Source organism: Xenopus tropicalis, chromosome 7, assembly GCF_000004195.4.
Source record: "Xenopus tropicalis strain Nigerian chromosome 7, UCB_Xtro_10.0, whole genome shotgun sequence".
Classification (NCBI taxonomy): domain Eukaryota; kingdom Metazoa; phylum Chordata; class Amphibia; order Anura; family Pipidae; genus Xenopus; species Xenopus tropicalis.
In genome coordinates, this window is record NC_030683.2 from 66,204,936 (window position 1) to 66,217,389 (window position 12,454).

The 12,454-nt window shown below is 38.9% G+C and overlaps 1 protein-coding gene across 5 annotated transcripts in view; it reads right to left on the reverse strand.

Moving 5' to 3' along the window:
• Positions 1–12,454, reverse strand: part of clmp (CXADR-like membrane protein) — a 55,587-nt gene that overhangs the window by 12,784 nt on the left and 30,349 nt on the right. For all 5 annotated transcript variants that reach the window (XM_012966484.2, XM_012966485.3, XM_012966483.3 and 2 more), the window contains one exon: positions 3,866–4,023. In XM_012966484.2, coding sequence (XP_012821938.1) covers positions 3,866–4,023 — 158 coding nt within the window. The remainder of the gene's footprint in view (positions 1–3,865; positions 4,024–12,454) is intronic.

Below are 12,454 nucleotides of genomic sequence, written 5' to 3' on the forward strand. Positions count from 1 at the left end.
GGCACCCCAGACATTTTTCAAATTGGACATAATGTCACACAAAACTCCAATAATGGGCTGGACAAAATTATTGGCACCCTTTCAAAATTGTGGATAAATAAGATTGTTTCAAACATGTGATGTTCCTTTAAACTCACCTGGGGCAAGTAACATGTGTGGGCAATATAAAAATCACACCTGAAAGCAGATAAAAAGGAGAGAAGTTCACTTAGTCTTTGCATTGTGTGTCTGTGTGTGCCACACTAAGCATGGACAACAGAAAGAGGAGAAGAGAACTGTCTGAGGACTTGAGAACCAAAATTGTGGAAAGATACAAGTCCATCTCCAGAGATCTAGATTTGCTTCACAGTGCACAACATTATCATGAAGTTTGCAACCCATGGCACTGTAGCTAATCTTCCTGGGCGTGGGCAGAAGAAAAAAATTGATGAAAGGTTGCAACGCAGGATAGTCCGGATAGTGGCTAAGCAGCCCCAAACAAGTTCCAAAGAAATTCAAGCTGTCCTGCAGGCTCAGGGAGCATCAGTGTCAGCACCAACTATCCGTTGACATTTGAATGAAATGAACTGCTGACACAGAGACATAAAAAAGCAAGACTACAGTTTGCCAAAATGTACTTGAGTAAGCCACAATCCTTCTGGGAAAATGTCTTGTGGACAGATGAGACCAAGATAGAGCTTTTTGGTAAAGCACATCATTCTACTGTTTACCGAAAACAGAATGAGGCCTACAAAAAAAAGAACATAGTACCTACAGTGAAATATGGTGGAGGTTCAATGATGTTTTGGGGTTGTTTTGCTGCCTCTGGCACTGGGTGCCTTGAATGTGTGCAAGGCATCATGAAATCTGAGGATTACCAAAGGATTTTGGGCCTCACTGTAGAGCCTAGTGTCAGAAAGCTGGGTTTGCGTCCGAGATCTTGAGTCTTCCAGCAGAACAATGACCCCAAACATACGTCAAAAAGCACCCATAAATGGATGGCAACAAAGCGCTGGAAGTTCTGAAGTGGCCAAAAATGAGTCCAGATCTAAATCCCATTGAACATCTGTGGAGAGATCGTAAAATTGCACTTCCAATAAGAGAGACCTGGAGCAGTTTGCAAAGGAAGAGTGGTCAAAAACTCCCGGTGAGAGGTGTAAGAAGCTTATTGATGGTTATAGGAAGCGACTGATTTCAGTTATTTTTTCCAAAGGGTGTGCAACCAAATATTAAGTTAAGGGTGCCAATAATTTTGTCCAGCCCATTTTTGGAGTTTTGTGTGACATTATGTCCAATTTGCTTTTTTTCCTCCCTTTTTTATTCTGTTCCAATACACACAAAGGGAATAAACATGTGTATAGCAAAACATGTGTTACTGCAATGCTTTTCTGTGAGAAATACTTGATTTTCTGGAAGAATTTCTGGGGTGCCAACAATTTCAACCATGACTGTATAACCTGCCTAACTTCTAGTTGATCCAGAGGAAGGCAAAAAACCCCATCTGAAGCCTCTCTAATTTGCTGCAGAGAGGAAAAAAATTCCTTCCTGACTCCAAGATGGCAATCGGACCAGTCCCTGGATCAACTTGTACTAAGAGCTATCTCCCATAACCCTGTATTCCCTCACTTGCTAAGAATCCATCCAGCCCCTTCTTAAATCTATATAATGTATCAGCCAGTACAACTGATTCAGGGAGGGAATTCCACAACTTCACAGCTCTCACAGTAAAAAATCCTTTCCGAATATTTAAATGGAACCTCCCTTCTTCTAAACGGAGTGGGTGCCCTTGTGTCCGTTGGAAGGACCTACTGGTAAATAAAGCATTAGAGAGGTTATTATATGATCCCCTTATATATTTATACATAGTTATCATGTCACCTTTTTAAAGGGGACCTGTCACCCCAAGAAATAATTCAAAATTATTTTCTATTGTGTTTGTTAAGCAAAATAAACTTCACTTAAGTAATAAGTAATATAAATCTTGTTTCCTTCAGTCCCAGAATTACACAATCACATCAGGTGCCATTTTGTGAACACTGTTATTAAGGCAAGCTTTGTATCACCCCAAAATCTTCTGTATGACCAGAATGGAGGACCAGATGCCCATGCCCATGCACTGGCTACATAATTAGATGGTTAAGAGGGAGGGGGAAAGTGAGAGCTGAATTGAAAGTTAAAGTACTTGTCTGCTCCGCCTCTATGCCTATGGCATAGAGGCGGGGCAGGCAACGTATGATTGACAGCTGGGATTTTTAAATGCCTTTATAATGGGTTTGGATGTGTTAATATAAGAATGAATTTGGGTTTCTTGTTTAATTTGAAAAGGACTTTTATTATACAGCTTTTTATGTCTGGGTGACAGGTCCACTTTAAGCGCCTCTTCTACAGACCCAACTGGCCAGTCTTTCTTCATAACTTAGACTTTCCATACCCTTTACCAGCTTAGTTGCCCTTCTCTGGACCCTCTCTAACTCAATCATGTCCCATTTAAGCACTGGAGACCAAAACTGAACAGCATATTCTAGATGGGGCCTTACCAGCGCTCTGTAAAGGGGAAAATAACACCCTCCTCCCATGAATCTATACCCCTTTTAATACAGCTCAAAACCTTGTTTGCCCTTGCAGCTGCTGCCTGGCATTGCTTGCTACAGCCAAGTTTATTATCTACAAGGACTCCAAGGTCCTTCTCCATTATGGATTTGCCCAGTGCAGTCCCATTAAGGGTATACGGGGCTTGCATATTTTTACATCCCAGGTGCATGACTTCACATTTATCCACATTAAATCTCATCTGCCATTTAGCTGCCCAGATTGCCAGTTGGTCAAGATCCTGCTGCAAGGATGCCACATCCTGGATAGAATTGTCTGGTCTGCAGAGTTTTGTGTCATCTGCAAACACAGATACATTGCTTATAATAACCTCCCCTAAGTCATTTATGAACAAGTTAAACAAAAGTGGACCCAGTGCAGAACCCTGAGGGACCCCACTGAGAACCTTATTCCAAGTAGAGAATGTACCATTAACAACCACCCTCTGTACCTGATCCTGTAGCCAGTTTTCTATCCAGGTGCAAAACTTAGTTTAGAAAGCAGACGTTTGTAGGGAACAGTATCAAATACTTTGGCAAAATCCAACCTTGATAAAGCCATGGTGATTACTGCTCATAATGCCATTCTCCAGTACATAATTTTGTATGTGATCCCTTAACAAGCCTTCAAATAACTTGCCCACCACGTATGTCAAACTTACAGGCCTATAATTGCCAGGCTGAGATCTTACTCCCTTTTTAAATATAGGAATGACATTCGCCTTCTTGCAATCCCTAGGTACCATACCTGATGAAAGAGAGTCTGAGAATATCAGAAACAAAGGCCACTGTGATTGATAAATGAGCCCAGCTATGTTTTCAGAACTAGGACATAGCAATAATTGGTAGATATAAATTTTTCCTTTGGAACCTGACTGCACTTTCAGTTTGTGTTAAATAATTCCTTACGGTAAGTGCATTTTACAGGATAAAAATACTCTTGGGATAATGCAAAAAAAGTTACAGTTTGCAGGTTTGGTAACCCATGGCAATCAATTAGATGCATGCTTAACAATAAGGGACTAGTAAATTCTACCTCCTCATCGTTTGCTCTGGGTTAATAGACCAGGAGCAAACTTTACAACTTATTACATTACCCTGTAAAGTGTGGGATGGTTAATTCATTGCTTTATTAACTGGGGACAAAAAAAAATAACAGTTCAGGTATCTTTGTTGCAACTTTTTTCCAACTTTTTAGGAATACAAAAACAGTCTTGGGATGGATAAGAAAAATATTTTTCATGTAAGCAAGAACTATAAAAAAAAAACTTAATAGAGCCAAAGCTCAATTTTCTTACAACTTGCTTTCCATGATCAGAAATGTTTGAAAGCCACTCAATGTCCAAGCTCTGTATCCCAAGGTGTCCGAGGCTATGGCGGCAGGGAAGTGTCACATTCTCATCTGCAACAAGCTTGATTTCTGTCTGAGCTAATGCTCCCAAGACATACCATAGACCTAAACAAGATATAACAATATGAATAATAAAATTAAAAGCTAACACTAATTGTATCATTGAATTTAAATAACTGAAGTAAAAATAAGAGCAAAGTAACTGCATAACTGAATATAGCAGGTTTTTGTTTAGCAAAAATACACATTTCTATATTTTCTCAATGCAGTGTAAATTAGAGCACACACAAATTAGAGCACACCCATGTTTTAGGCTTCTGTGACTTTTCAGTCAAAATGAATTTGCCATATAGATATGATAAAGGCACAAAGATGTCATGCCCTTAACATATTAATGCTTAGACAACATAGCTGAGAAGCATGCAATTTTATTTATCAGACCTTTGTTGATGATTTTAGTTCTATCATTTTAGTTCTATCAAACATCAATTGGAGCTATTGTTCCTTATAAAACAGCCAGCAGACAAAATAGTTTTTTATTGTAGCCCCACAGAAACAACTCAGTCAGTTTATTAATTAATTATTTATTAATTCATTATTATACTTTATTTATACAGTACTGACTGGTTGCATATTGTACAGTGCATTACAGAGAGTGTTTAATGATTCACATCACTCTTTGTCCCTGTGGCACTAAAAATCCAAATTCCCTGTCAAGATACACAAGCAGTTACTTTCACAAAATAATTCAGATAATTCCTCTAGCCATAGAAGCCTAGGTTAATTCTGCCAAAAACAACACCCATAAATTTCCTATAACACACATGCTGGAGGTATTATAAATGAAACTGGTACTTTATCTTGATATTTTTTTCTCTAGGCATTATATACAAAATTGGTAATATATTTCCCCTGCCATGTGTTCTAAGGTTATTACACATGAAATTTGCATGGTATTTATCCTTCCATGCATCCTTGGGTAATATATGGCTAGGATGTAAATTGTAATGTAATTGGGTCTTATCCCAGGTCTGTGCCTGTGAGCTTTGTGTAGTATTCTCCCAAAAAGCAGAAAGCTCAGTCACATTTGTGGCCCCAGGTTTATGAGGTGTGGCCAAAAAGAATGGCATCTTGGATATCAGTTAAGCAAATCTATGAGAATTGGTCTCCAGAGTTACCTACTGTCTTTTTTCATTGTTATAGAGCTTCATAGATTACAGATTTGTAATGTGTGTTATCTACAACAAAGAACTAGTCAAAAGCAGTGTACTTCAGACCAAATGAAATAAAGTGCTGTGTACTTATAATGGTTATGAAAATATCATGCCTGGAGCGAAAGAAAAGGGGGATTATAATTAATGTAAATCTGCCTCAGAGAAGATATGAACAACATTATAGTCCATAGAATACTATAAAGCATAATTTTTGAAATACACTGTAGCTTAAGCACTATAGGCCAGTCTCTAAGCAATCTAAAATGTCCAAAAGCCTTTTTTCTTGTTTGAAGAGCAGTTCTGTCCAGACCAAAGACCAAATATGGGGGGGGGATGAATGATGAATGTGTGTTAGAGCAATGAGTACATGTATTACAGTGATGGAAACTATTTACACACATTTTTTTAATTATAAAGTGCCTGCTGAATCTCTTATCCCTTAAATGTATAAATTGATAGTTCTTGAATGTATGCTTTATGACAGTGGTCTCTTTCCTCTGTCCTGGTTTGTATATGGGTTACTTTTGTATTTTCACACTGTTATACAGCAAGAAATTCTTGCCAGTTTATAAATAAACAAGTATATTAATAAGCAGAAGGTGATTTGGGAAAGGCTTTATAAATACATTATTATAATCATATAGTTTATTTATAAAGCTCTTACACTTTCTGCAGCGGCAATATAAGTTGAATTGTTGCAAAACAATAATGAAATTAGTTTAGACAAAGTGAAGGGAAGGGGCTAGGAAAATGGGTTCCATAAATAAGAGCTACATGATGTCAGGTGTTGGGTTGACATTTCAATTGCATTAGAAGAATTAAGGGATTACATTACTTAAATAAAAAGTACGGTTACACATGCCATGATATGACTTCAAAATACTATTCTTGCTCAAATTTTCATAAACTGAAAATATAATTTAACTTGTGAAAAAGCCATTTTTACTTGAATTTGTTCTTGAAAATGGTACTGAATTTAAATCATCCTCAAAGTATATATATTTTATAATTCTTAACAGCTCCTTTGAACTAGTTATTAAATACTAATCACATTCACTGCAAGTTTATTTAAACAATGGGGCAGTTCAGAGTTAATTGTAGTTGCTGTTTGATTTTTGACTTCTCGAAGGCAGTTTGCAAGTGAATTGTGAACATATTTTACACACTACCTTCTTTCTGCAGGCCTATGTGCTATGTTTTGGAGCACAGAGACCCATGGCTACCTCTTGAATAGAATGATTCCTGCTTTTGGCAGTGCTATATTTAAACTGGGTGGGCAGGAAAAGGCATGCAGACAGGCCCAGACTGGCAATTTGTAGATTCTGGCAAATGCCCCAGGGGCTACTGTAAGATGCCATAGAAAGTCACTATTTATTGGGCTGTTTGGACTTCTGTGTACTTGAAATGCCAGGTCCTATTTTGAATCCCAGTCTGGGCTTGCATGTATGTGTACCCCTCCCACCCACTACCCATTCTTTAACTTGTGCTTCATTCAAACACACAAGTTAGGCAGTGAAAGATGCCGCAGGCCACGCCAGGATCCTGTCCTTAATGCCTGCCCTTAGTAGCCTTGACAAGTAGTTGCTACTGAGTATCTCTGTGTGTCTTCACTCCTAGTGCTCTGGTCTACATTAAATGCCATTTATATTTATCACAAAGAGTGATTATTTATATTAATCACACAAAGTGATTGTGCTGTTTATTCTCAACAAATATAAATATAAATAAAATACCAAATCTGCATAGAACTTGATGTCCGTTCAGTTAAGTACCCAGTTGCAGGTCAATATGCACTTACATACTTTTACACTTGTATACAACATTGTTGGATAAAATTGAGAGTTACTCCTGCTAAACTGTGGGGCTAACCCAAACACTTATTTGCAGATATATAAAATATAGAATATCCAGACATTGGGCCAGTTGTAGCATTGCTATATTTTTGCAATGTGATACATTACAATTTAGAAATGTTTATTGTCACAGCATTTAAAGGGATCAAACCCAGTTTCTTCAAGGCTAAAAACTATATAAAGCATCAATACTACATGATTTAATAGTACACCAAATTATCTAACTTCCACAGGAGCTACAAGTCATTTCATTACTAATGAGGTATCAAGCTTGGTGCAATACACCAACTATTTACCACTGGGATTTATTAAAGTGTAAGGAAGAGCAAAAATATGTGATCCCAATCCATATTTAGGACTGGAGGTTAGGATCTGACATCTCATCACCATGCCACCCTCCCCAGGACTGGGTCCCAATCTTATCTTTAAGTTAAAAAAAAGTCAGCCAAAAGAATTTGCTTCATAATTAACAGTATAAAGCAGTGTAAAGTGCTAGGCCCTTTCTAAATTCACGCAAAACATTACACAGTTGTGTGTTAAGTTGAAGTTGCTCCACTTCAGTTTATATTATCTCTGCCAAGTCTTTTATTCTTGCCAAGTTTAGAAAGAGGAAAACCACATCCTTCCTTGCAGTTGACAAAAAAGTAAATCAACTTTTCTCCTAAGTGCAACATTAATACACAGAGAATCTTACATAGATTTAAAGGACATGTAAAGCCTACATTTGCCTACAATGTATATCAGTTGGGCACGTCTTCCCCACCCAAATGGCATGATTTGTACTGCATATATCCCCTCCGCTTGCCAGCACCATCACATTTTCCTAAAGCAAATAGCTGCTTTCACCCAGTGCCCATTTTTCCTCTGATACATAATCAGTTACATTTAGATATGCAAGCAGCATACACACACAGACCCTTATTCAGCATACATTTCATCACAAATACAGGCTCACACGGGCAGAACTGTCTCTGATAAAGGTTCTGCTTTGTTTGAGCACTGTAATGGTAAAGCTGAGCTCAGGAGATAAAAATTGAAGCAGACAGCTAGAAATGAGTTTCTATGGGAACCAGCAATGCCATCTCTATACTGGCTGCTAGACTGGGGGGGTGTTTAGTAATCTGAGCTTAGAACAACTGAGCATGCCCACAAGCCAACAGCCAAAGCAAATTCCTGAGGGTTGGGGCCAAGTGGGTTACAGGAGGAGAAGCAAATCTAAGTGATTAAGGAGATGTTGCAGCCTTTATACAGCTCCAGTAGTTGTGCAATGCATTACAGTAATTTTATAACAGACAAGATAACAATATAACACTAAGTTTAAGGGTGAAGACACACTGAGCTACTAGTAGCAGATACTTTTTTATGGCTAATAAACTCCAGACAATACCCTACCATAGACTATACTGGAAATCGTCTCTGTTAAAACACACGTAGAGACAATTATCAGTAAATGATCAGCATTGTCTATTTAAGTAGCCACGACAAGTAGCTGCTACTAGTGTGTCTTCACCCTAAAGGGAAACCCATACACTTACAAGGACAGATATATTACTGGCTTTAAGTAATGAAAACAGTCTATGTTCATGTCTGAAGCATCATATTACTCTGTCCTACACTAGGATAATTTAAATATACACTTATCGTTTATCAAAACTAAATTAACTCTGCTCTTTATCACCATTCAACTTTAACATGGCAGTTCACACCAATGGATCTGTTTTGAAGTTACTGAAGCACTCCTTTCTTGGTCAAGCTTGTTTATGTAAGTCAAGAACCTGGTAAAATTCTGGTCCATGTTGCTTTGCCTTGTATTACTTGTTCGTTCACTTTTGACCTACAAACCTTGTTGCCTACCCTCACCTTTTAAATGTGTCCCTGCTATATTTGTCTGTGGCCAACCCTGACTTTAGTCTGAAATTTAACTTTTACTTCTTGTCTCTGCTTTTACTTCTTTCCCTGTTCATGAGGTACACACTGCATCATGTGTGTTGTCTTCAGAAGAAAACCTGGGGTCCCAATAAAGGTGCTGGTGAAAACCAAAAGCAGTACTTCTCCCTTCTTTCTGCACAATGGTTCAGGGCATTATTTTACTGGGTTGAAAATTAAACAGTGGAAGTGTCTGCCTACTGGCTTCCACATTTTTCCACCTATTTAGGAAAAATATTATAAATTCATAGCTTCTGGGCTGAATACTAGCCAGCTTTGATGCATACTACATTCTGGACTGCTCAGTTCTATATCTCTGTCAGTAAGATCAATGCTTTAAATGGTGACATTTACAGGAAATGCATAAAACAAGTGAAAAACACTACTTACTAACAGACTTGCTTTTCACTTCAACAAAAAAGGGATAAGTAAATTTTATTAACTTTATTCAAAATCATTGTGTTTTTTAACTGTTGGGTTTAATTTTTTCAAAAGTATTTGCTGTTTTTGGTGCTAATTTAATAGTTTGGGTGAACTATAAGGCTTACAGCAGGTTTGCCTTTGTAATTACCCTCAGTTTGAGGTGGGTGGTGTTCACCTGAACAGTCAGTATAACAATATACAATATAACCACTGGCACTCCAGTGGAGCTTACTCTGGTGGTTGGTGCTCTGTAAGTGATTGCTCTTTAAGTGGGTGCTCTGTAAGTGGAGTTATAAACTCAGGAGTTAGTGGGGCTCTGTAAGTGGAGTTATAAAACACAGGAGTTACAAACTAAGGGAGTTTTTAAACAAGGTACTAAGTTTGCATTTATTTCAAGTCTTTTCACCTATTTTTGTTTAAGTGTTTCTGTAACTGGGAGAATGAGTGGCAGCAACAGCCTGCCACATGTATGCAGTTGTAGAACAACAGTTCCAAAGTGCATACCTCTGTTGTGGATGTAAGCGAATTGCCACTTTAGAGGCTCGCGTTAAAGCCCAAGAGGAACAAGTTGCAACACTGCGTTCGATTGACAATCTTGGGAGGAGTCTCTTGCTCACCGAGCAGGAGCTAGCGGGGTCAGATTGTTTGGGGGGAGGGGAGCAGCGAAAGGATGATAAGGCAGTAAGCTGGGTGACAGTTAGACAATCTAATGTGGGGAAAAGGAAGAGGGAGGCTGCGCCAGGGTTTGCGCATCCCAACAGATTTGCCAGATTGTGTGAAGAAGATGGGAGTGTGAAGGCTGATCTCTCTAACAGCCGGGAGACCAGTTTCTCTAGTAGTGGTGGGGAGGAGAGCAGAGCTAGGCCTAGACAGATGGTGATTATAGGGGATTCGATCATTAGGAAAGTGGACAGGGTAATCTGTCAAGCGGATTGCTTCAACCGAACATTTTGCTATCTTCCTGGTGCCAGGGTTCATCATGTGGTTGATCGGGTTGACAAAATATTAGGAGGGGTGGGCATGACCCGGCTGTCTTGGTACATATCGGTACTAATGACAAAATGAACGGTAGGTGGAGGACCTTAAAGAGTGAGTTCAGGGATCTAGGCTCTAAGATTAAGGAAAGGTTCTCCAATGTAATTTTTTCGGAAATTTTGGCAGTGCCACGTGCAAGTTTAGGGAGAAGCGGGAGCTTAGGGAGCTACATGCGTGGCTAAAGTCTTCGTGTAGGAAGGAAGGGTTCGTGTTCCTAGAGCAGTGGGATGGATTGCACCTCAATGGAAGGGGGTCCGCTGTGCTAGGGGAGAGAATGGTTAAGAGGCTGGAGGAGTGTCTAAACTAGACAAGGGGAGGGTGAGCTAGAGTTTTATGGGAAAGCTAGTGTAGACGGGGCAGTGGGAGTAGCAATGGGTTGTAGGGGAGGAGTGAGGGGGGCATATAGTTTATCAGATAAGGAGCTTCTGTTGTTACAAGGGAAAGAGTCTAATATTCGCCTTAGCTCTGACTCTCCCTTAGCTAATGTAAATATCCGAGGGAGAAGTAGTCATCTCTGCTGCATGCTGGCTAATGCGCGAAGCTTGTATTGAAAATTATGATTTAATTGGTATCACTGAGACCTGGTGGGATGAAAAATGTGACTGGGCCATGAATTTAAATGGTTACACACTTTTTAGGAGGGACTAAAGGATTAAAAAGGGTGAAGGGGTTTGTCTTTATGTAAAGTCAGATTTAAAGCCATGTAATAAAGACATTACCAATGAAAACGTTGAATCTCTTTGGGTAGAAATTTCCGTAGGGCTGAAGGTTACAAAGAAAATGATCATTGGTGTATGCTATAAACCACCCCGCATAGGCGGATTTTCAATAAGGCTAGGGGAGGCTAAGCCTTAAAAAAACATAACAAACAAAACCTCACTCTGTTTCTGCACTGTCCTGTAACTCTTCTGTTCCTGCAAGCCTGTTCTGCTGTGCTCCGACTAGATCTTTCTAGTCGGAGCACATCTTGTGGATTTTCCAATCAGAGCACAGCTTTCTTGACAGACCAATCATAGCACAGTTGCACAAAGGGATCAGGAGATTTTGCAAACTGAAGACCAAAAAAGAATAATCTGCAGCTGTAACTTTACCTGAGAACCAACTCTCAACTTTTGCTGCAGATTTCATCCCACTCCCACAGGTACTATACACAGGTGCTATACACAGGTGCTATACACAGGCGCTATACACAGGCACTATACAGTTCTAAAGGCTGAATCACTAGTTGAAATTAAATAGTTTTTTTTGCCTTACCTGACATTTATAATATCCCCTACCCTGACAGATGGTAAGTTAACTCTTTCCCCCCAAAAAATCTCATTATGCTTTTATATATTTGTTGTTTTTTGCACTTACTATTTTGTTTTTTACTTTTGTCATTGTTTGTTCATTTCGAGTTAGTTACAATGGGGCCAATGTTATAGTGCCAGGGCCTGAATATCTCCCATCAGTACCCACTGCTTCTCATGGCATGTAATGTTCTGGTTATGTAAATACAGACTGCGTCTCACTGTATATAATGTGCCTGGGATGTCAGTGCCCACTGCCTCTCTCTCTATAAAACTAACTTAAACACATCTAAAGGGGAGGTTCACTTTTAAGTTAACTTTTAGTATGTTATAGAATGGCCTATTCCTAGCAACTTTGCAATTGGTCTTCCTAATTAATTTTTTTATAGTTCTTGAATAATTTGACTTTCTCTTCTGCCTCTTTCCAGCTTTCAAATCGGGGTCACTGACCCTGGCAACCAAAAAGTATTGCTCTGCGAGGCTACAATTTTATTATTATTGTAATTTTCTATTACTTATTTTTCCATGCAGACCCCTTAACTATTTATATTCCCATCTCTTGTTTAAACCACTACCTGGTTGCTAGGATAAATAAGACCCTAGCAACCAGATAGCTGCTGAAATACCAAATGGAAAGCTGCTGGACAAAAAGCTAAATAACTGAAAAACCATTAAAAAGAAAAGAGGACCAATTGCAAATTGTCTCAAAATATCAATGTCTACCTTATATTAAAAGGGAATTTAAAGGTGACCTACCCCTTTAAGCTAACTGATCCCAAACACAAATGGAAGGAGA